Below are 24,531 nucleotides of genomic sequence, written 5' to 3' on the forward strand. Positions count from 1 at the left end.
CATCAACAACCCCAATTACTTCACTCATTGGAATATAACCAGTTAAGCAATTATGAAATCCCTATATATTCTATACAGTGCTAGATAAGGCAGAGATGGTAGAGAAGGAAAAACACATACACCTCAGGAATTTCGCATCCAAGGGGCTTACACTGGATGGGGAGTAAAACCAGGGGCACTTGAGAATAAGTAAGTGCCCCACCCTGTGGCTCTGACTCTGTTGCTGGCCATGCAGAAGAGGGAGAGGCTGGCATGGCTGGAATGGAAGGAGGGCTCCTTGCAGAGGTGAGGCTTGGCACAGAGTGGGTAGAACTGGAAGGGGCAAGCATTATCCTCTCATTTGCTAGACAAGGAACCTAGGGCCCAGAGGGGCTGCAGATCTCCTCCTTCCCAGTCACAGAGTGCTGTGGGGGTACACCTAGAGCCCAGCACCATGAAGCCCACACTGGCACTATTTTGAGAAAGCCAGGGGGTATAGGAGAGCCCCTCAAGAAACACGCAGTCCTCAATAGGACTGAAGTCCGAGAAAAGGCACTAAAAGTGGGGAGGCAATGACCAGAATTCAGTTAGTTAAGAAGTTCTGTAGAGGAAGCAGATGCCCAGAGAGAGGTAGGGGGTGCAGTAGGATCTACGGTCAAGAGACTAGACTGCAGCAAGGGCCCGTTTGACTCTCACAGCCAAGCTGCAGCACAAGCAAGTAGGCTGAGCAGGGGCCAGTGGCCGAGGCCCACGGCGCCACAGACAAGGGCACTGCTAAGGGGAGAAGGTGTGCATGTCAGAAGAGCCAGTCTCATCAAGGTCACCATGGCAAGCATGCCTTCCTCTCATAAGTCTTCAGAGGAATCACCAGTTAACCAGGCAGAAGTTTTATTTCCTCCTGACCCCATCATTCGAGGCTCACCTAACTCATCCCAGGAGTGATAAAAAGCCCCTGCCACAAGTAATAACCAGGAGCACCCACATGAAGGGGTCCTGACATATGACACTAGCTTTCTGCTCAGGCCAGAAGAGGACTGTCACCACCCACAAAGGTTGCTTCCCACTTTTGCTTTAGGCAGCTTGTGGGCAGTTTCACAAAAGAAAGTGTCATTTGTCAGTCTTCCCTCAATTTCAGGTATATTTCCAGCTTTCAAACCCCCAGTCTCAGGCAACTGGCAGGGTTACCCTTTCTTCTCCCTAAGACTAGGCAAGGAGTTCCTAGGGTTTCCCCTCATCAATCCTCCATCCAGGACTCAACTGACTCACAACATCCAGGACTCACTACAAACTATCAGTGGCTCTCCCCAGGGAGAGGCTGGAGAGGGATTAGAGGGTTCCAGTCACTTCAGTAGGGGGCCATACATACAGGGACAGAAGCACAGAAAGAGAAGGGGACCTCTCCAAAGAATTTTTTCCTCCAACCCGCCTTCCTCATTAGCATCCCTACAATAATGGATAGGGTTTGGTGTGTCTTCTATCAGTGGGAACATTACATAGAAGAGCATCCTTTTTGTAAAGGAAGATGCTGGGGCTCAGAGTGGGGGGTCAGAGGCTAGAAGACACCACAGCTGACTGAGCCATGTCTCTCGGGATCTTCTCACCAGTTTAAAGGGTGAAGGTGGCTTGCCTCTCTTTGGAGTCAGGCCAAGGCCTGCACACCCTACTATCCAGTCCCTGTGCCCAGGTGGGCCCCTACCTGCTTGAGCAGGAACTGATCCTGGGCGTTCGTGCGCAGGGCGATGGCCAGGTGGAGGGCGGACAGGAGCACCCCGCTGAGTACCGCAGCCCGCATGCGCACGGGCAGGAGCGTGTAGATCGTATAGATGAAAAACACAGTCCACCAGATGCCCTCGGAGGCACTGCGCGGCTGGGGCAGCAGCAAGCCCACCACCTGGACGGCCAGCACCACGGCGATAAGCGCGTAGCAGGCCAGGCCCATGTGGTCCTGGTGGAAGGCGGCACGGTTGCAGAGCACGGCCATAACGAGGATCACACCCACGGCGGCCGCTAGGACGGCCAGATAGGGCAGCTGCAGCGGGGGCCGTGCCGCGTGGAAGGCCAACATGACTAGGCACACGAGCACCAGCACAGCCATGAGCATCGTGAGGCTGCTCTGGTTCAGACGGAAGAAGTAGCGCTGGTACAGCCGCTCCAGCTTGTCCGATGGGAACTTCTTCGAGCGGAATATCTGCAGCAGTGCCAGGCAGCAGGCGCCCAGCGACAGCACCGTGCCAGGCCCCGAGCCCGAGCCTGCCGAGCTGCCCCCATCCCCGGACCCTTCGTCTTCCTCGACGGCGCCGGCCTCCAGCTCTTCGGCCGCGCGGCCCTTGCCACGCCGCTCCTCCAGGCCTAGCTCCACCGAACGGGGGCGCACCTCCGTTCCTCCCGCTGCGGCGGCCGCAGCCGCCGAACCGCCGCCGCTGCCCGCAGGGGGCGCCCGGGTGCTGCCCCCGCCGGCCGCGCCCCGCCGCTGCCGCCTGCTGCCGCGACCGCAGTCGTCGCCGCCGCGCTCCTGCCAGGCCGACTTGGAACGAAAGCTGAAGCCAAAGCCCCCGGCCAGGGGGTCATCGCCACTCAGCGGAGGATCGTCTTCGTCGTCGCTGCGCCAGCGGCTGGCCAGGCGCTGTTGCTGCTGCGGGGTCACCGCCCCCCCAGGTCTCTTGGTGGAGCCGCGGGCCGAACCCCCGGGGGCTTGGGGGTAGCCATTGGCGCGGGAGTCGGCCTCTCCCCACGCGGAGCGGTGTTCCGGGCCTCCCCGGGACGCCGGCGCCGCCGCTGTCTGCGCCGCGTAGCCCGGGGGGCTCACGCTTTTGGAGCTGGACATCCCCCCCTCGGCCTCGTCGTCTTCTTCCTCCTCCCCCGGGGGCCGGGCCGGGGGTCTCCAAGGGGAAGGTGGACGGCCGAGCAGGGGGACCAGGCTGGGGTCACACGTCGGGGGCGGCCCGGGGCCCTGGGCAGTAGCGGGGCATCTTGGCACCCCCGTCCTGAGCGGAGAAGGAGGACAGCTGGAGAGCGAGCGGGAGGCAGGCACAGCCCCGAGGTGAGAAGTGGTTGAAAATCCGCGTCGGGAGCCCCAGGTCCGAGAGGGAGTTGGCTCCGAGCTGGGGCAGCGGGGACTGCTCGAGCTGCTGAGCCGCGCGCAGAGGGACGTCCGGACTCCTGGCTCGCGTCGAGCTCGACAAGGACCGGAGTTGCAGACGAGGCGGGACGGAGAGGTGTCCTTGCGGGCGGCACCTCCCCGGGGCTTGCAATGCCCGGGCGCGGCACTCGCAGACTCTGCCTAAGCGGAGACCAGCGGCACGCGCGGCGAGGAGGCAGCTAGGGCGGCTCGGCAGGAGTCCCGGCGTGGAGACGAAGCAGGCGCCCTTCCCTCGCGGCGGACTGGGAGCGACTGGGAGGTGCGGGCGCCAGCCAGCATTATTTTCTTACGAGGGGTGGGGAGGTGGGATGGGGGGGGTGGAGAAGACGGGGGAGGGGGCGGCGGGCGGAGCAACAGCTCCAGAGCCCTGCGGGGAGGGTCCTGGAGCCCAAGGGGGCCGTCGCCCGCATCCCCCACCACCTCCCGCGGCGAGAGTGGGAGCTTGGCCCCGGCCAAAGCCGAGCCCAGCCTTCAGCGGGTCCGCGCAGGGGGCGGGGGCGAGGACCGGCTCCTGCAGCGCGGCCCTTCCCCTCTCGCCTCCCCCTTCCCCCCAAACGGAGCGGGGCTGGCCCGGACCCGCCGGCCCAGGAGGGCTGTCTTGCCGACTCCTCAAGCCCCAGGCTCCTCGCCGCCGGCTGCGGGCCCACCGCGGCCGGGCGCAGAAGGACTAGGCTGAGGGCGGAATCCGGCGCAGCGCCGCCGCCGTTCCGCCCCAACGCAGGCGGGCTTCTCCCAAGGAGCACGGCATCCAGAGATCGAGAGCCGGGACTCAGATGCAGCCAGACGAGAGGGGCCGGCCCGAGAGCCGCTGCTGCGCCCCAGGGGCGCTCCGGGCAGAGCCGTGGGAGCCGGGCTCGCGGCGCGCCATGCACGCCTCGGGCCCTGCGCTGCTCCGGCCGCTCGCGCCGCTCCTCCCTTCTCGCCCGCTTGCCGCCGCCGCCGCCGCCGGAGCGCCCTCCGCATCCCCTCCTCCCGCCGCCTCCCCGCCCCCCGCGCCGCTCGGGCCTCGGCTCACAGCGGCGCGCGGCCGCCTCCGCCCCCGACCCCGCCGCGGCCCCCGCCTCGGCGCCCCGCCGGCATCCTCAGGCCCGGCCTCGTGAGCTGCCCTTTACCGTGAGGGCCCTGGCTCCCCTTCCTCACCTAAAATTCTCTCTGCGCCCCCTCCCTCTCTGGCGCCTGGAGCCGCATCCAGCCCGCGGTCCCTTCGCCCGACCTGGGTGGCATGCGGTCCTCCCTCGCCCCTTGCTTGGGTTCCAGCGCCCCTAGTCCTAGCTCCCCTCTTTTGTATCCCCCTTTAATCCCCCATCCCCCCATTCAACCCAACTTCAGCCCCCGCGCTGCGCCCCCCTTCCCTGGCCCGGCTCGATTGGCCGCTTCCTGAGCTGTCAGACTTGAGTCCGGCGCTCTTATTGGGCGATTCTCTGGCCGGGCGGCTGTGCCAAAGGAGGGCGCACCGGGCCGGGGGCGCCCAGGCAGCGACTGCCGCAGGGAGCCGAAGACCAGAGTCCCTGGAGGGCCAGAGGGGCCCAAGAGCCAGACCCGGAAATGGACGGAGAGATGGAGAGACTGAGGATCTCTGAGGCCCAGGAAGACAGTTACGGGAAAGATGGAGATGCAGTTGGTGAGGCCGATGCAACCAGGGCTGGGCGGACAGGAATGCTTTGGTGGATAGTTAAACCGAGCAAGAACCCCACAGACAGCATTACGAACACCTGGCGTTTGTGAAGAGCTCTCTTTGCTCGTTCATATGTTGTTATTATTATTATTATTATTATTACTATTGAAATCTCATTTGATTCCCCTCAATAACCCTGGGTTGTGACAGGGAACAGTGCCCAGGTGATTATTCCCAGTTTACAGGTGCAGAAACTAGAGCTTCAGAGCTTAATTTGCACAGTTCTCTTGACTTGCAACGGAAAGATCTTTAGTCAGCTCCAGGCTGCTTCCTTACCTAGCAAGGTGTTTTCAGGAAGGATAGGCACCAGAGCAAGGTGGAGATGCCCCGCTGGAGGAGGACCAGATGCTCCTACACAGCGATTAAGAGGCAGGCGTGGAGAGGAATTTTCTTTGGGTTAAAGGACCTAGGCCTGTGGAATGAGGTACCTATCCAATTCTTCTTCCCCCAAGCAGTCCTGCTGGAAGTTCCTGCAGCCTAAACTCTGGACCGGTGGGGAACAGTCACCTCTAATCCCGAGAGGGAGAAACAACCTTCACTTTCTTCCTCCAGCTCTCCCTGTGGAGCTTCTGACAAAGAGACTAGAGGCCTGGGTGAGCCTCCCGTCCTTTCTCTATTGGTCATCTCTTTGGAAATTGGAAGATAAACCTTCCCAGAGTTGCAAATTGGGAGGAGAACCATTCCAAGAGATCTGAATAAACTAACCCTAGAGTATTCCAGCATTTGGGTAATCAATCCCTGATTAGCGAAGTCTTAAAAAGCCTGAAGCCTGAATTTAGCCAACAAACATTCATAGAGCACCCTCTATGTGCAAAGCACTGTGCTAGGTGCTTCAGGGATGGAGAGGTTACCCACCTCTGGTTACAGTCAGGGAAGGAGAGCAGCTAGATGCTAACTCCAGTTCAGAACACAATTCAGTCAGTGTTCAACAGAGGACCAGAGAGTGTTTTGGGGGGTTGGAGAGACAAAGCTTTAATTCCTACTGAAGCGATTTAGCAGCAGCAGCAGGCACCTAAAAGAGGTTGAATCTGGAGCCAGCAGAATAGGAGTCAAGAGGAAAAGAGAATGGACTGATATTAAGCCACAACAATATGTCTGTGAATCTTATTGTCATATAACCCTTTTGAGGAAAATGTCATTTTCCCCACTATAGATATGAGAAAACCAAAACAGAGAATCAAAGTTTGCCCAGTTTGTAGCAGAATGGAACCTAGGTTCAGTTTACTTGTACTCTACCACACAGCCATGTAGCAAATATGATAAGAACACCCAGACTGGCAGCTGCATGGACAGAAACCAGATGACCTGAGGTATTAAGGTGGTTGGGTTCCATCTTTGATCTCCATCTCATTCCTTAAGCTCTCCCTAGGTCATTCCTTTCCATTTTATTCACAAATTTTATATAACCATCATCTTATAACAAAAGCTATGAATGATTAAATGTGGGGAAAATAGAAAAAAAAGACAAAAGAAAGCACTTATAAATTACAACACCTAGCAAGAACCATTAACATCTTAATTTTTCTCTTAACAAAAAACGGGACTTTTTACAAAGAGTTGTAGAATCTGCTTTTTATCTACTTAGCAAAATATGTGGATTTTTTTTATACCAATAAGCATCCATCTACAATACCCATTTTATTGTCTGAGCAGGATTCCATTGCATGAATATAGCAAAATTTATTTAACCAGTCTCCTACTGGTGGACATTTTTCACTGTCATAGCAGTTTATAAAAAGTTTCCACTCTTTTACTGTTATAAACAATGAGCATTTTGTAGATAAATCTTCACACACATCTTTAATTGTATCCTTAGGAGAAATTCCTACAAGTAGTATTGCTGAGCCAAAAGATAAACATCTTTTCACTAAGGTATTTCTGAAATCTGAATCTTAAGCCCCTGCCTCCCCTTCTCAGTTCCAGTCTTACCTACCCCTTGTCCACTGGAGAAATCCCTGTGAATGTTCCTTGGTATCCACCAACACCCTAGATTCATTTTGTCTAAAACTAAGGTCATCACCCAAGAAGCTTTCTCCTCCCTCTGTTTTCTCGCCCCTGGTGGAATTACCATCTGCCCAAATCCTGGATCTTAGACCAGTGAGCCCTCTTGTCCTAATTCCCAGAGTCCTGCAACCATACCCATGTCTCTTCACATCTGTCTCTTCCACATTCTCTGGCTACTACCTTTGCCCAGGCCCTCCCTTCTCCTTGCCTGGCCAGTTACCAACTCTCCCTTCTTGCCATCCAGTCTGTCCTCCACTTTGTTCCCATCTGATCATACATGTCACACCCGACTGCAAACTGTCAAAAAAACTTCCTCTTCCTACCCGCCAGCTTTCAGCATCCACCACTTCCCCACATCATCTAGCCACCCCTAAAGGATTCTTTAAACCTCTGCACAGATCACTCTTCACATACACCCCCAGCACAACCAAATTTATAGCACCTCTGCGATGCCTCTCTAAAGCCTCTTCCCTCCCGCGCTCCCAACCCCAGGCTAGGCACTCCCTCCTCCTCAACTCCCAGCACACCTTGCTTTTGTCTTTTATTGCACTTGTCACATTGTATTGTCTTGGCTTGTTTTCAGAACTGTTTCCATAGTCTGTTGAACTCCTTGAGGGCAGAATTGGTATCTTTCTCATTCTTGTGCCCGGTACCTGGCATATAGGAGGTACCCCTTAGCTGTTTGTTGGATAAACAAATGGTACATCTGGGGAATAGTGATGAGAATGGAGTCTGAGGGGTGGGGTGGGGTGCAGGGAGTGACTGGCAATGGTGCGTGAAGATGGAAAAGTGGGTTGGGCTCTTTAATACTCTGTTGGAGGAGCGTGGGCTTCAGTTTAAAAACAGGGAAGAGGTTGGGCTGTTATGTTTTGGGAGGCAGACTCTGGCAATGTTGTAACTAGCTTGGAAAAGCAAGATTTAAAAGCAGAGAGGACTAGTCAGGAAGCTATGTCAGAGGAGGTATAGATGGAGCCCAGAAGTGACATGCGATGGGAATGATGCCTTTGGCTGGAGGACGGCTGTGAAGGGCTGACAAGGAAACCCAGGGGTTGTCTATGGCCATACCACCCTGACCGGGCCTGATCTCATCTGATCTCAGAAGCTAAGCAGCGTCAGGCCTGGTTGGTACTTGGATGGGAAACCCAGGGGTCAAAGACTGTGTTGAGGAGGAGTTCGAAAGGTCAGATGAAAACCAAGAAGGGTGGGGTCACAAGGGCAAAAGGCAGAAACTTCTTTTTTGCCTACAATGGGTCTTAGTCACGGCTCGCAGCCCTCGGGCTCTTTGTTGTTGCTGTGAGCGACCTTTCTCTGCTGCTGCTGCTAAGTCGCTTCAGTCGTATCCAACTCTGTGCCACCCCAGATACGGCAGCCCACCAGGCTCCTCTGTCCCTGGGATTCTCCAGGCAAGAACACTGGAGTGGGTTGCCATTTCCTTCTCCAGTGCGTGAAAGTGAAGTCGCTCAGTCGTGTCTGACTCCTAGCGACCCCATGGACTGCAGCCCACCAGGCTCCTCTGTCCATGGGATTTTCTAGGCAAGAGTACTGGAGTGGGAGGCCATTGCCTTCTCCAAATTTTGGCAATGGGGGCTACTTTCTAGTTCTGGCGCATAGGCTTCTTACTGCAAATGGGCTCTCTAGTGGAGCACATGCTCCAGGGCACACTGGCTTCAGTAGTTGAGCGCATGGGCTCAGTAGTTGCAGCTCTTGGGTCTAGAGTGTGGTCTCTAGTAGTTGTGGTGCTCTAGTAGATTTGGTTGCCTTGCAGCATGTGGGATCTTCCCCGACCAGGGATAAACCCATGTCCCCTGCATTGGCAGGCAGATTCTTAACCAATGGACCACTCAGGAAATCCTGAAAGGCGGAGGTTTTGAAGAGCAACTCAGGATGGGCACCTGGCTGCTGTCATCAGATAGGAGCTGACCCAAGGACCACCTCGGGGCTCTGTCTAAAGTAAGCACTTGGTTTGCAAGGAGAGGTGCCTATGCACTCCAGGGCACAGCAGGCCCTTTGGGAGCTCTGCAGACCCTTTTTCCAGCCATCTGCCCCTTGTACCTCAGTTACCCTTCAGGACTTCATTCTTCATTTCCCACAGACTTCTTTTTGAAAGAATAGTTGTATCTTGGAAATTAAAATACTAATATTTTAGAATGTTTAGAAATATTTGTAGAAGTGAGTCTCAGTAATACTTTTGTACCTAAAAATACCTTCCTTCCTCACAGTGCTTCCTCACAGTGGGATAGTGTAAGCACTATCTCACCATTAAATAGTCATGCTTTGGGATGACAATCATTCCCTAAAAGTGAATGCAGAAAATCTAGGGACAGAAAGTAGATTAGTATTTGTTTAGGCCTAGAAAAGAGGAGGAATGGGAAGTGATGGCTAATAGGTAAAAAATTTCTTTGGAGGGTGGAGTCATGAGTTAGATTATGGTGATGTTTGCACAACTTGACAAAAATACTGAAAGTCATTGAATTGCACTTTAACCCAACTGGCTGAACTTTGTGGTATATAAATTATATTTCAAGAAAGTGGTTGAGGGGCTTCCCTTATGGCTCATGGATAAAGAATCTGCCTACCAATGCAGGAGACATGGGTTCGACCCCTGATCTGGAAAGATCCCACATGCCTCAGGGCAGCTAAACCATTGCACCACAACTATTGAGCCTGTGCCCTAGTTGGGAGCTGCAATTACTGAGCCCACGTTCCATAAGTACTGACGTTCAAGTGCCCTGGAGCCCATGCTCCGCAACAGAAGCCACCAAAATAAGAAGCCTGCACACTGCAACTAGAGAGTAGCCTCCTGCTTACTACAACTAGAGAAAAAGCCCGCAGTGAAGACCCAGCACGACCAAAAAAAATATGGTTGAAAAATTTATTGCAGAAAGTTCTGGGAGATTGAAGGATTTATGCCAGGACTGCCAGTCATTGTTAGTGTAGATGAGTTTACTCAGGCTTCTCCCTCTAATGCCAAAACAAGTTTTTCTCACTGAGAGAAAGGATGCTTGCTTTTTAGGAGCAGGAATGGGTTAGGGAGAGGAACAAGAGAACACTTGAGACCACTAAGCAGCTCCAAGGCAGATGGAAGCAGAAGAGGGCATGGGCCCAGGAGCAGGAAGGAGGAGTGCAGAAATGACAGCCAGTTAGGAATTGGAGGTTAAAAATAAACTTCCCCTACTGCCTGGGGAGAGTCCTAAGAGGTCTTCACGAGGAAATAAAGAACTCTAAGAACCCTAGGCATTCTCAAGGGTGGAAGACTCTTCATCTAATTCTCTGGTTCGGTCCCTGGGTCAGGAAGATTCCCTAGAGGAGGAAATGGCAACCCATTCCAGTATTCTTGCCTGGAGAATTCCATGGACAGGCTGCAGTCCATGGGGTCGCAAAGAGTCAAACACGACTGAGCAGCTAACACACAATTCCCCAAAGGTATGTCACCCTCTGGATATTTGCATTTTGAGAGCAAGCCCTATGCCTGAAACTAGATGACGTACCTTTCCTTTGAGGAACTAACTTACTATCCCTAAGTTAGAGAGTAGCTAACAGCATGGAACATTGTGTGTCTGGAGGTAGGTTGTCTGTGGAGGCTTGGGGCCCCGTGTCTTTGCCACTGGGCACAGATGGCTGAGGTTCCGGGAGCCACCCTGCACCCTAACCCGTCCCCCACAAGGAGTTCTGAGGAGGAACCAAGGACCTCTGACTTCCTTAGCTTGGAAATTGGGGATGGTAGTTTGCAATCGGCCATAGGGAATTGGGCCCTAGATTTTTCCAGACTCTACACTCACCTCCAGACCTCTGGGCCTCAGGGAACAGGAAATATTCAAAGAGCTCAGATTGTAGCTGAGGTGGAAATGGCTGATAATAGCTTGATCTGCCACTCTCGCAGGTGTTGACATTTGCATTTTAATGGAGGCGGTTAATGCCTTCAGCTGGAGGAGTGACTAATATGTTCTTCCAACTGCTGCTGGAGGTAATGGGAGACCCTTTGTGGCCCAGGGCCTTTTAATGCCCTCTAGTCACAATACTAGATTACTCCTGATGGGCAGCTGCCAACCCTTTGGATTCTAATATCCATATTCCATGCTTTATCTTTGATCCTGTTCTTGATTTTGCTTTCTTGCACTTTCTTCTGAATCTCATTTTCCTAAAAGTATGGGAACATCCTTATGAGCCACTTATTCTTTCAACACTCGTAAACTAATTATTCATTTCAAGCAGAAAACTTGTGCTGGACACAGTTGAGTGGTGGGAGCCCAAGAAGTACGCCAACAAAATGCCATCCCCAAGAAGTTGGAGGTGAGAAAGTCACAGAAAGCTAGAGAACAGCGCAGCGCCAGGGGAGATGGGCCATGCAGCTTATGCCAAGCGCTGCTTGAACAAAGAGGCTGAGAACTATACGAGGAAGTGTTCTGATAGGCTTGGGTGAGCAAGAAGGGCTTCTGGGAGAGGTGAGAAGTATGTGTGGGAGTTGGATATACAACAACTGAATGGAGTTTTGAGGATTCAAAACATTCCTCTAGTCACAAAAGACCACGTATTTTATGATCCTATTTATATGAAACGTCCAAAAGAGGAGAATCTATACAAACACAAAAGAGATCAGCAGTTGCCTAGAACCTGGAGGGAATGGGTGGGGGAGATGGGGATTAATTGCTCATGAGTACAGTGGGAGGGTAAAAGCTGTTCTGAGATTGTGGGGATGGTTTCACATCTGTAACTATACTAAAAAAATTGCATTTCATACTTTGAATGGATGAACTTTATGGAGTATAAATTATATCTTAGTAAAGCTGTTTAAAAATGGGGGGAAGTGGGATCCAGAAAGACCATTCCTTCAGTAATCCCACTTCAGTTATACCCTAGTTTCAGGTTCCTAGTCTTTTCCTGTATGAAGGCTCTTTCTTTCCTTTTTGCTGCACTCCACAGCTTATGAGATTTTAGTTCTCCAACCAGGAATTGAACCCAAGCCCTCGGCTGTGAGAGTGTAGACTCCTAACCACTGGACTGCCAGGGAACTCTCTGAAGACTCTCTTTTTTTTGCCACACCACATGGCATGTGGGATCTTAGTTCTCCAACCAAGGATCAAACCTACATCCCCTGCCTTGGTAACATGGAGTCTTAACCACTGGACTGCCAGGGAAATCCCTGAAGGCTCATTTTAAAGGTAAAAAAATTTCAAGGACCTCAACGTGGTGTTTATGTACCTTTAGTTAAGAATATCAGAGAAGGCAATGGCAACCCACGCCAGTACTCTTGCCTGGAAAGTCCCATGGGCGGAGGAGCCTGGTAAGCTGCAGTCCATGGGGTCGAGGAGAGTTGGACACGACTGAGCGACTTCACTTTCATTTTCACTTTCCACTTTCACGCATCGGAGAAGGAAATGGTGACCCACTCCAGTATTCTTGCCTGGAGAATCCCAGGGACTGGGAAGCCTGGTGGGCTACTGTCTATGGGGTCACACAGAGTCAGACATGACTGAAGCAACTTAGCAGCAGTTAAGAATATATATAGTGGTAAAAAGCTATTATAAATATATTAATTGATCTTCATTTGGTAAATGAATTAATACTTTACTAATCCCAGTAGTATTTATATATGCTAGAAAAGTGATTCTGTATTTGTAGGCAAGCATCTTATGCCTACAAACAAGGCTTAGTGGCCCTCTCTCAAAATCTCCTTGGTTCTTTGGGGTTCTTAACCCACAGTTTCAGAATCCTGGTCTGTGCTCTACTAAAGCATGTTTAATTCAGCTTCCCTGTCAGGTGACTGCCTATGGGTGGGGATCCATTAGCAGAAAATATGATACAATTTCCATTCTACGATGTATCTGCCTTTTCAGCTGCTCAGGCAAAATGGCACCCTTTCTCCTCCCAAAACCAATGAGCTTTGCTGAGAGCAGATCCAGCACAGAAGACAGCCAGAGCCATGCTGGTTGGCAGACACTTGTCTTTAGCAAATGTAATTAAAGTCAGCAGCAAGTAAGTGCCTATTAATTTTTCATTAGAAAAGTCAAAGGCAACCTTCTTGGAAAGCAGCATCATTGAACTTCAGCCTTGGTGTTAAAGCCAGGCTTTCCCTCACCTTGTGTATCTTCTTCCATGAGTACACACGCAAATGAGTCCACAGCCTCTTTATTGAGGGTGGGAGAGAAAGAGTCAGAGACCATCACACCTATAGCCTTCAGAGGCTTTTAGTCCCATCCTCTGTCTCAGATTACCCCAATGTCTATCTGCATACGTAATTGCCCATATATATATATAGGCTTCCCTGGTGGCTCAGACGATAAAGCGTCTGCCTACAATGTGGGAGACCTGGGTTCAATCCCTGGGTTGGGAAGATCCTCTGGAGAAGTTTTATATATATATATATATATGGACCTTTTACAGTATATAGGTGTATATGTTAGTCTCTCAGTCACGACTGACTCTTTGTGACCCTATGGACTGTAGCCCGCCAGGCTCCTCTGTCCATGGGATTCTCCAGGCAAGAATACTGGAGTGGGTTGCCATTTCCAACTCCAGAGGATCTTCCCAACCCAGGGGTCAAACCCGTGCCTCTTGCGTCTCCTATACTGGCAGGCAGGTTCTTTACCACTAGCAACACCTGGGAAGCCCATACAATATACTGCGCTCTCCCCAGATTGTGTTTACAGACCGTTTGTGTAGTTTGAACCTGACCTTAGATTCCCTTGGGAAGATGACTATTTAAAACTCTCTATGATGAATCCTTTTGTAAAGAAAATACAGTGCTTGCACTCTAATCAGTTTGTCTTTTAAGGCAAGGGCGATATTGTCAGTTAAGAGGAGAGGATTGGGGACTGGGGCCCAATCTGGCCCTATCAGCTGACTCCTTGTTGGTAGGAGCTGATTCAACTTGCTTTAGGCATCAGTTAACTCATCTCTTTTCCTCCATGTGCTTCCTTACAAAGGCATTTTACCTGATGAGAAAACAGTCTGCTCAACACAGAGGACTGAGGGACGGGCACTAAACTTGGGGTCAGAGTACCTGGAGGAGCTTCACCAGCCCTCCCACTTTCCATGTCTGACAAGTCACCTGTCTCCTCTCTGAAATGCAGTCCCCAGCAAGGGTGACTGCTCTCCTGCCCTTAACAATTTGTTGTGAGGATCTAGACAATGATGTTAAGTTCCTTTTCAAGTTATTCACCCTTATGTAAACCAGGCATCATTCTTAATAATAGCAAAATAATAAGTTCACTCTTAATAAAGTCAGATATCCATGTAAGAGGTTAGCATGGAAGGCGGCACATCTCTGGGTCGCGGGCTCTTGCACACATTTAGAGATGACTGTGATAAATATTTTTATGTCTGTGCTGCGTGTGTACCAGCTCGTCTAGTAGTCTGGGAGATCTGCTCTTTCATCTCTGCTGTGTTCAAAGCAGGGCCCCTAGGGCCATGCAGATGAGGGCTCTGTTCTCCAAAACCTTACCTCTTTCAGGATTCTGACAGACTGCAGCCTGTCTGCTGTGCAGACTGGGGAGCTGCGCCCTCCTGCAGGCGTGGGCGGTGATTAGAGTGGCCTGTGAGGAGTTCGAGTGGGGCTGAGTGTTGCTTCTCCTCTCGCTGGCCACTCTGCTTGGCCCTGGAGTGGTTTTGCCCAATCTCTGTATCACTGACTATGAATCCGTGATTGGGCATGGCAAGCCAAGCCGTGTTAGCGATCGTGCTGGGGCTGGCTGACCTTCCCCAAGCCAGGATAATCTCTTTCCCTGGCAACAGGCAGAGGCACCAAGGGACAGCGACAGATTGTGAAATCCTGGGGCTGGGCTTTCTAGAATTACTTAAAAAGAGAAAACTGTAACAATACCTTGCATTTGTACAGTGCTCTTAAAAAGAAAGAAAACAGTTTTTAAAAGCTATTCAAGGAGAAGGCAGTGTTGGAATTGTCTGGTAGAGAGCAAACCAGATGGGGTAAGAAATGTATTGTCTTATTCTTATCAACTCAGTAACAATGAGAGTGTTAAGAGAAATCTCTCATCCTTACCCACCTACCGCCCCCCCCACCACCACCACCACACACACACAGGTGGAAATATCAAGGAAGAGTATCACACAGCATTAGCGGCAGAATGCAACCTAACCTTCTTGACTTTTATCATTACCCCAAAGCAGGCAGTGGATGAAGACGCTGAATGAAGACCTAACAGTTTGCTTTGTCCTCCTGAGATTCCAGCATGTAGACAGCTCTTCCTGAGTCAGACTTTGTGCTCCGTCCTCTGGGGCATACAGAAATATGCTTGATCGCTTGTAGGTCTGCAAGCAGTGAAGATATGTGGGGGGTGGCACATGAGAAACACTGCCATCTTCTTGCGAGGCACCTGCTAAGGCTCTTTAAGCCAGGCTCGACAGACAGGACTGGATGGGGCCGCATGTGTTGCCTGGGGAGTTTCAGTGCTGTATGAAGATTTGAAGAAGACATTTAAGGAAGGCATTTAAAGAAGCAAACTGGCCACTGGGCCAAATGTGGCCAATGCCTGTTCTTAGACGTCAAGTTTTTGAAATACAGTTTTTGAAAGTTGTTGAAACACAGCTACACTCATTTATTTTTGCCTCAGCCTACTTTTTCACTACTTGCAGAGCTGAGTAGTTATAACAGAGACTGGGTGCCCACAAAGCCTAGAATCTTTACTAATCTGACCCATTAGGAAAATTTGCCTAACACCAAACACACAAGAATCAACTAAAATTGTGTTACAGACCTAAATGTAAACCTTAAAACTGTAAGAAGAGTACACAGGAGAAAATCTCTGTGATCTTGGCTTACAAAGATTTCTTTACTGCAACACTGGTTCATTACTTTTCCAATTATTAAAAAAATTTTTTTGGTAAAATGGACTCAGCCAAAATTAGGAACTCTTCAAAAATACATTGTTAAATGAATGAAAAGACAGGTCACATACAGAGAGAAATTATTTGCAGATAAACATATCTGATAAAGAGTTTGTAGGGAGCATCTAAAAAGAACTCTAAACTTGATAATGAGAACAGATTCTAATACAAATGAGTAAAAGATTTGAACAGACAGGTCACCAAAAAAATGGGTGAATAGGTGAAAATATACAGAGAACACATAAGGACATGGAAAAATGCTCAACATCAGTAGTCATCAGGGGAAAAAGAATTAAAAATCACAATGAGATACCACCACAAACTATTAGAATGGCCAAAATTAAAGAGCAACCATACCAAGTGTTGGATATGATATGGAGCAACTGGAACCCTCACACACTGCTAGTAGAAATGTAAAATGATACAACCCCTGTGAAATAGCATGGCAGTTTTTGTTTTGTTTTGTTTTTAAGTTAAGCATTTCACGTACCATATAATCCATCAATTTCACTTCTAGGTATTTACCCAAGAAAAATGAAAGCATATAAGCATATGTCCACACAAAGACCCAATGCTAATGTTCATGGCAACTTTATTCATAACTTAAACAACCCAAATATTCATTAACAAATGACTAGATAAACACATTTTACAGATCCATGTAATGGAATACTTCAACAATAAAAAGGGATGAACTATTGATATAGTCAACGAAAGGAATAAATCTCAAAATGATTATAATAATTATCCCAACTGGAAGAAGCCAGACAAAAGAGTACATACTATATGATTCCATTAAAAAAAAATTCTAGAAAAGGCAAACTAATCTGTAGTGATAGAAAGCAGTTCAGTGGTTGCCTGCAAACGTCAGGAAGCGGGAGAGAGGGATTGAAACGGAAACTTGGGCTGGGAGGTTGGGGTAATAGACATTCATTATCTTGATTGTGGTGATGGTTTCACGTGTGTGTGTGTGTGTGTGTGTGCGCGCACGCGTGCGCATATATATGTCAAAACATCAAACTGTTTAAATGTGTGCAGTTTATTGTATGTTATTATACATAACTGCTCCCCTGGTGGCTCAGCGGTAAAGAATACACCTGCAGTGCAGGAGACCCGGGTTCAAACCCTGGGTCAGGAAAATCCCCTGGAGAAGGAAGTGGCGACCCACTCCAGTGTTCTTGCCTGGAGGACCCAGAGGAGCCTGGTGAGCTACAGTCCATGGGGTCTCAAAGAGCAGGACGTGACTGTGTGACTAAACAACAAAATACATAACTAAATTGACAGCAAAACTACTTTTCTTTTGTAAAGTATTTTTGAAACAATTTCATTTAGTTTGCTGTGGCTGTGCTGGGTCTTCGTTGCTGCGCGGGCTTTTCTGTAGTTGCAGCACGCGGGGCTGCTCTCTAGTTGCAGTGACTTCTCGTTGCAGAGCACAGATTCCAGAGCTTACAGGCTTCAGTCGTTGGGGCACGTGGGCTTAGTAGTCGCGGCTCTGGGGCTCTAGAGCACAGGTGTGGTGTACAGGCTTAGTCACTCCTTGACATTTGGGATCTTCCCAAATCAGGGGTTGAATGTGTGTCTCCTGCATTGGCAGGCAGATTCTCTACCTCTGAGCCACCAGGGAAGCCCTATATAAAGCTATTTTTTAAAAGGAAGAAAAAACCCTGAGGTGGTTGTTTCTTTCTTTAAACACTCTGTGTGGTTAGAAGCAGCCAGTTCCTTCTCCAGGCTTTATATTCCTTATTCTCACTACAGTGCTTTATCTCCCCAACAACCCTGTCCTCCAAAGCCTTATTTTCCTCCAAAGTGACCACAAGTCACTGCACGGCCACTGTGTGATATGGACTACCTGAATACTGTCTCCTCATGTTAACAGGATCATTGTTGCCTTTGAATCCAGCTAGGTCAGATATCCGACCTCAGATTCTCAGTTCCTCCAGAGTCTATTGCTTACCACCACCCTGGTATCAATCACTCTATTGATGAGGGTTAATTACAGAGAATGGAATTCACTCTTAACTAATTGAAGCAGAGAGCTTCCCAGGTGAACTGTGGTAAAGAATCCACCTGCCAATGTAGGAGACGCAAGACATGGGTTTGATACCTAGGTCAGGAAGATCCTCTGGAGAAGGAAATGGCAACCCACTCTAGTATTCTTGCTTGGGTAATCCCATGGACAGAGGAGCCTGGCAGGCTACAGTGCATGAGGTCACAGAATTGGACACGACTGGGCGATTGAGCATGCATGCACACACACACACACACACACACACACAACTGAAGCAGGAAAGGAATGTATTAAGAGATGGTGGGGGCAAGTTCAAGGGGGAAGTTCTTAGCCATTTCTTCATATAGGAATTAACTCAGTATGTGGGGGATGACTTGATTGTAGAATAATCCAATCTACATTATGAAAGTGCCTTTTAGATGGTATCCCCCCGACCCCCACCCCACCAACCCCTCTTCTGATGAAATTTCTAGGAAAGCTCCCCTTAGAACTGAGGCTGCTGCTGCTAAGTCACTTCAGTTGTGTCCGACTCTGTGCGACTGCAGAGACGGCAGCCCACCAGGCTCCCCCATCCCTGGGATTCTCCAGGCAAGAACACTGGAGTGGGTTGCCATTTCCTTCTCCAATGCATGAAAGTGAAAAGTGAAAGGGAATTCGCTCAGTCGTGTCCGACTCTTAGTGACCCCATGGACTACAGCCTACCAGGCTCCTCCATCCATGGGATTTTCCAGGCAAGAGTACTGGAGTGGGGTGCCATTGCCTTCTCCATAGAACTGAGGATAAGTGTCTTATTCCAGGGATAATTTTCTGGGGTAGGGAAAGGACAAGGTGAACCTGGAATGCCCTCTCTGGCTAGAAAGCAAAGATGCCCTCAGATTAATGAGGACATGTCAGAACACAGGACACTGCACATCCATAAGAATGGCTAAAACAAAACAATAACAAAAACTTGACAAGTTCCCAAAAAGTGATTCTGCCTCTCCAGGATGGCTCTGGGATCCAGCCATCTGCTGTGCAGATAGCACCTGGATATAGACTGAAGATACTGCATCAGCCTCCCTGGAAATTTTTGAGGAAATCAAGGAATGTGTCCTGGTAGAAATCATGAGCTCTGGGTTCTGCTACTAATCTGCCTTGTACCTGTCCCTTTTCCTTGTCTGAGCCTCTGTGTCCTGTGTGTTTAATAAGGGGAGAGGGTACCCTAAGTGTTTTCACATTGATTTTCCTGGAACCCTAGGACTCCTAGGATTGCCCTGAGACGCTGCAAGGAGAGCCAGGGTTGGAGGTGAGCTCCACCTAGAACAGTTCTCCTTTTGTCTGTTTTAAGTTTGGCAGGCATAACTCTTAGTTGACAAACTCAGAAGGTTCTGAAAAATATCAATTCCTCTAGTTTCGAAATTTCTAAATTAATTTCTGACTCACATGACCCATTCTCAGAAGCTGGATGAAATATTCACTCCAAATATTCTTGGAGTTCTCCCAAGTCGTGCCTCACTCCTGGGATGCGCTGCCCACTAACAAGCCACATCTCTCCAGTTCTCTCTGTGGGTCCAGCTGTGTCTGCTGGGGCATGGGCACCTTTTGGAAGCTGATCATGGTCCCCTCTGCCTTTCTCTTCCTCATCCCTCTCTAGCCCACCATCCACCCTGGGAAAACTCTTCCTAGCCTGGGGGGTGGGGCAGAATTCCCTTTTGTGTTTAAGACATTCACTCAGTCAATGCCAATGAATCCCCATCATGGGTAGAATGGTGTCTCCCTAAAAAAAGTTATGTTGGAGTCCTAACCTCCAATAACTCAGGATGTGACCAGATCTGGAGAAAGGGCCTTTAAAGAGGTGATTAAGTTATAATGAGTCTATTATGGTGGACCCTAAGATAGCAAGGAGATCAAACCCGTCAGTCCTAAAGGAAATCAACCCTGAGTACTCATTGGAAAGACTAATGCTGAAGCTGAAGCCCCAATACTTTGGCCACCTGATGTGAAGAGCTGACTCACTGGAAAAGACCCTGATGCTGGGGAAGATTGAGGGCAGGAGAAAGGGGTGACAGAGGGTGAGATGGTTGGATGGCATCACTGATTCAATGGACATAAACTTGAGAAAACTGCAGGAGATGGTGAGGGACAGGGAAGCCTGGTGTGCTGGAGTCCATGGAGTCACAAAGAGTAGGACACAACTTGGCGACTGAACAACAGTACAAAGAGTGGACCCTAATCCAGTGTGACTGGTGTCCTTATAAGAAGAGGAAACCTGGACACACAAAGGCACAGCGTGAAGACGATGTGAAGAGGCAGAGAGAAGACAGCCATCTATAAGTCAAGAAGAGAGGCTTGGGATGTAGAGTTCCCTCACAACCCTCAGAACAAACCAATGCTGCTGGCACCTTGATCTCAGACTTTCAGCCTCCAGAATGATGACAATACATTTCTGTTGTTTAAGCCACTCAGTATGTTGTGGTATTTTGTTTGCAGCCCTAGCAAATGAATGCAGATTCCTTATCCCTCTTTTACCTCCCTTGCAAACACTCTTTAAGTTCTCCTGGGCACTGTTAGTTCTCCTAACATCTGCTTGAATGGGAGAAAGGGATAGGAAAAAAACAAGTAAATATTTCATAATTTCACTCAGCTATACATACACAAGTGAGCCGAGAACCAGAGGCTAAACTGCTTAAAAATCAGTGGACTGATGAGCTAATGATTATTGTCACTAGGTGATGGGTCCACGGGGGTTCATTGTACTATACTCTCTACATCTGTGTATATTTGAAATTTTCCATTATAAACCATTAAAGAAGAGAAAGGAGAGAATGAGAAAGAAAGCATCACTGCGTACCACTGGGCCAAAATATGACGCAAGGTGCTTCCATCTCTAGAGCTCCTCACGGTAGCATCCGCCCCTCTTGACCCTACCAGCCAGACTCTGCTAACAACATCAAGAATTACCCCTTTCCCCATCCCCAGCTGAGGCCACTGTCTCCAGAGCCCATGCCCGGAGACTCCCTTCCCCAGCCAGGCTTCAGCACTGAGGCTTTTGCAGCCATGGGGCAACTGCACCTGAGCAGAGCAAGGATGGCAGATGGAACCTCCTGGACCCCAGATACCCAGCAAACCTTATCATTACCTGCGCTGCCCGGCCAGGTCTTCCTGGATGGCTCCTCACTCTAGCTCCTCTCTCTCCCTTCAGGATTAGTTTCCCCTGTATCCTGTTATTACCACTTCTTGTACCAAATAACTCCCCCAATATTACTAACGATCACTCAGATTATATCCTGAGACCCATCTACAGTGCCTCATGCCCAGCTCCCCGTCACCAAAAACTCTCCCTGACCCTTGACTCTGGGGCAGGGTGAAAGAACCCATGGAAACAATATTATTTGTGGCATTTTAAATGAGTTTGGATCACATTACCCCTGGAACCATGGTTAAGTAATCAAATGGCAGCCTCAGGGTTCTTGGCTTTCTTGAGCCCCATTGCAGGGGCCACTGTTTATGTTTTCTTTTAATTCCTCTTCTAAATTCACTTCTTCCTTTAGAGGCTGTGAGGGCAGAAATTTCCACTGGCAAAATAAGAAAAGGAAAATGGGCTTTTTATGGGATTGATTCAATGAAACATAAGACAACTGTCCTTTTATTTTAGGATTATGTTCTTCCCATTTTCTGGTCTTAAAATATCTTTTCTTCCATGAAGTGCTAGTATCAGTGTACCGCAATCTATCAGTTGGGGTTTAATTGCAGGTATAGCAGTCTCTCTAGTTATTTTAAGCAGAAAAGAATTTAATATAGGGATTTAGAACTTAACAAAATCATTGAAAAGACCGGTGAGCAGAGGTAGATTGGGCTTCTGGGAGTACCTCCCAGAAGAATTGACCTGCCAGGAGCTCTGCCCTCTCTGTCATGATGGGCAGTCTGGGGAGTTGGGAAGTCCCTGGCCCCATCTGCCAGCTACAGGACTATACCACCCCCAGCAGTGATCCCTGTGATCCAGGGATAGATCCCTGTGCTGATCCGGGGATCAGCAAGAGTGATGCCACATGTTTGCCCTTTGACACACCCCAAACTAGAGCTTGGGCCTAGAATCTCTGCTACCGCCACCCCAGGAGAACCAAACTTCTTTGTCCCCGACTAGTCCAGAAAAGCAGCGGTAGTGCAAAAGCACATGCTTGGCCACTCTCTGCCTTCTCAGTCTCATGCCAGGGCACCTGCCTGGCAGAGGCAGGTCATGGGCACCCCTGAAGCTGTAAGGCCTGCTGCCCAAGGGATGGAGTGCTTGATCCAGTCTGCAGTTCTGTGGCTCAATGCCCACATTTTACTCAGGTGTGAAACCCAAAATTTCCAATGGGCAGGGGGTGAGATCAGTTCCCTAGAGCAAGCTCCATCAGGGAGAGAAATTAAACTGCTCAGAGTCATACCTAGTAGCCAATAAGCACAGGGGGAGGGGCTCCTCCTCATTAGTCACCAAGAGGATATTAATGAGAGCCATGATTAGAATCACCACTACACACCACTGAAATGACCGAAAAGAAGAGTGACCGCACCAAGTAAGTGCAAGGATGTAGAGCGAGGAGCGCTCCTGTTCAATACTGGTGCGAGCCTACATTGATACAAACATTTGGAAAATCGTGTGATGGTGCCTACTACAACTCTAAGTATGGATGACCTCTGACCCACTAATTCCCCCAGAAACCCATCAAATAAAAACAGGCATGAGAATGTTCATGATATCAGTTTTTAAGAGCCCCAAACTGAAGACAGTCCAAATGTCCATCAACAGGAGAATTAGTAAATAAGCTGGGGTACATTCAGGCATTGAAACATTAGAGAGCAATGAGAACTGACGAACCACAATCACATGCGGCTGCACAGGTGGATGTTAAGCCAAAAAAGACACAAATGAGGTTACACCGTATGTCTTCATATAAACAAAGTATAGAAGCATGGTCTTGGGAGTTAGCGTAGTGGGTCTCCTTGCAAGTAGATAGGAACTGGTATAAGGAACACAGTGTGTTTCTGGGGTGTTGGCTGTGTTTTGTTTCTTGACTGAGACGCTGGTTACATGTATGTGGTTACATGTTGGGAATCTTGGTCTTGCTGTACACTTATGATCCATGCACCTTTTAATGTGTGTGTGTGTGTATGTATATATATATATATATCAATTAAATGTGCAAAATGAAGCACACAACTTAGCTTTCAGTCTTTCTCTAAGCACCCTCCCTCTTCCCCCACCCCTGCAGATGACAGTGATGGTTCCGCTTACGGAACACATGAGCCACCCACCGCACCTCACACTGTTGATTCTCACAATCTCTGGGCCAAGTGGAGGCTAGTTCATGGATGAGGCTCCAGGAATGAAGCGAAATTACACAGCCTGTCCAGAGCCATCCAGTGGACAAGTGGCTGAGCCATGAGTCAAACCCATGACTCTGTGGCTTGTGTCTTTCCCATTCAGAAGCCCATTGCTCCTCTGCTGTGCTTGGTCTCTTTTCCTGGTCTGCAGCCTGCTTGGGTATGTGGTCCTTTGCCAAGGATTTGGCTCTCTTCCTGTCCCCTCCCTTCTGCCCCTTTCCTAAAGCTCCAGGTCTGAAATGCCAGCAGCTGCCACCATCGCCAAGCACTTAGAGGGCAACATGTTGTTCCTTGATGACAAACCTCAGGGAGCCATCAACAGTTACTGTCGCCATACACGGGTGGTCTAACATTCCGGAACTTGTCCTTGCCCCTGGGCCAGCTGGTCTCAGGAGCGGTCTGGGCAGTGTTTGTGGGCTCTGCCACATCAGGGCCTACAGGAGCAGGGCTGGCAGATTTGCACCCATGACCAGCCCCTCATGGTCTTTGCTGTGCTTGACCATATTTGGGTAGAGTAGGCTGAGGTCCAGCAGCAGCCAGGGGCCCTGGTGCCATGGCTGGGTCTTGGAGGAAGTTCCTGATGTCCTGGAGAGGCCTCTCCCACAGGCCTTGGTAGTGGTGTGAAGAGTGTGTGCCTTCTAACCCCCACCTGCACCGGCGCTGTCAGTGCCTGGCACTCTGCAGTGAAAGGACATGCCGGGTGCTGAGCTAGGCAGGCACTGAAGGGTCAGAGGTGGCTGAGAAAGATGCAGTGTCCCTGCCTGCAAGTAGCTAACAGCCTTGGTGGTGAGAGCACCCAACACTTGTGGAGCACTCCCTGTTTGCTGGCACTGTTCCGATCTGCCTATAAAGGTGTTATCTCATTGAAGCCTTAAAAGAACTCTTTGAGGCAGGTACTCTGATTCCCATTTTATAGATAAGTTATGTCTGACATTTTTGCAGCCCCGTGGACTGTATCCTGCCAGTCTTCTCTGTCCATGAGATTTCCCAGTCAAGAATACTGGAGTGGGTTGCCATTTCCTTCTCCAGGGCATCTTCTCAACCCAGGGATCAAGCCCAGGTCTCCTGCATTGACAGGCAGGTTCTTTACCATTGAGCCACCAGGGGAGCCCACGGCAGGCCCTCTGAGCTGACCCAGTCTTCCTCTCCTCCTCACATTTGCCATCCTTGTGTAATCTCCCAAAATCTGAGCATGGGCTGGATTTACCGCCTCACTTCTAATGACTAGAATAGGGTAAAAGTAACGAAAGTTGCTCTGATTACTGGGTCTTAGAAAAGACTGTGGCTTCCATCTTGGGTGCTCTCTTGCTTTCTGGGATCACTCTCCCTGGGGGAAGCCAGCTGCCTGGTGGTGAGGCAGTCCTGGGGAGAGGCTCCAGTGAGTGAACTTGGTCATAGGTCCTGCTACAAGTGAGCCTGGAGACGCCTGCAGCCTCGGATGATGTCTTGACGGCAACATCATGAGAGTCCCCATCCAGAACCTCGCAGGAAGCTGCTTGCACATCCCTGACCCTCAGAACCGTGAGATAGTAAATGTTTGTG

The 24,531-nt window shown here is 49.7% G+C and overlaps 2 protein-coding genes across 2 annotated transcripts in view; one reads left to right on the top strand and one right to left on the bottom strand.

Moving 5' to 3' along the window:
* Positions 1-4,039, bottom strand: part of ADCY5 (adenylate cyclase 5) — a 159,182-nt gene extending 155,143 nt beyond the window's left edge. Inside the window, exon 1 of the mRNA XM_027956458.3 lies at positions 1,676-4,039. Coding sequence (XP_027812259.1) covers positions 1,676-2,803 — 1,128 coding nt within the window. The 5' untranslated portion in view covers positions 2,804-4,039. The remainder of the gene's footprint in view (positions 1-1,675) is intronic.
* LOC105602261 (serine/arginine repetitive matrix protein 1-like) lies at positions 3,230-20,086 on the top strand. The gene is made up of 3 exons (XM_060397232.1): positions 3,230-3,285; positions 3,412-8,747; positions 10,089-20,086. The coding sequence occupies exons 1-2, from the start codon at positions 3,230-3,232 to the stop codon at positions 4,382-4,384; spliced, it is 1,029 nt and encodes a 342-aa protein (XP_060253215.1). The 3' UTR covers positions 4,385-8,747; positions 10,089-20,086.
* The last annotated feature ends 4,445 nt before the right edge of the window (positions 20,087-24,531 follow it).

Source organism: Ovis aries, chromosome 1 (assembly GCF_016772045.2).
Source record: "Ovis aries strain OAR_USU_Benz2616 breed Rambouillet chromosome 1, ARS-UI_Ramb_v3.0, whole genome shotgun sequence".
In the NCBI taxonomy this organism is placed as follows: domain Eukaryota; kingdom Metazoa; phylum Chordata; class Mammalia; order Artiodactyla; family Bovidae; genus Ovis; species Ovis aries.

Coding starts and splice junctions, on each gene's coding strand:
- LOC105602261 (XM_060397232.1), top strand. CDS start 3,230: ATGCCCGGGCGCGGCACTCGCAGACTCTGCCTAAGCGGAGACCAGCGG. Junction 3,286..3,411: donor GGAGACCAGCGGCACGCGCG/GCGAGGAGGCAG, acceptor TTTTCTTACGAG/GGGTGGGGAGGTGGGATGGG.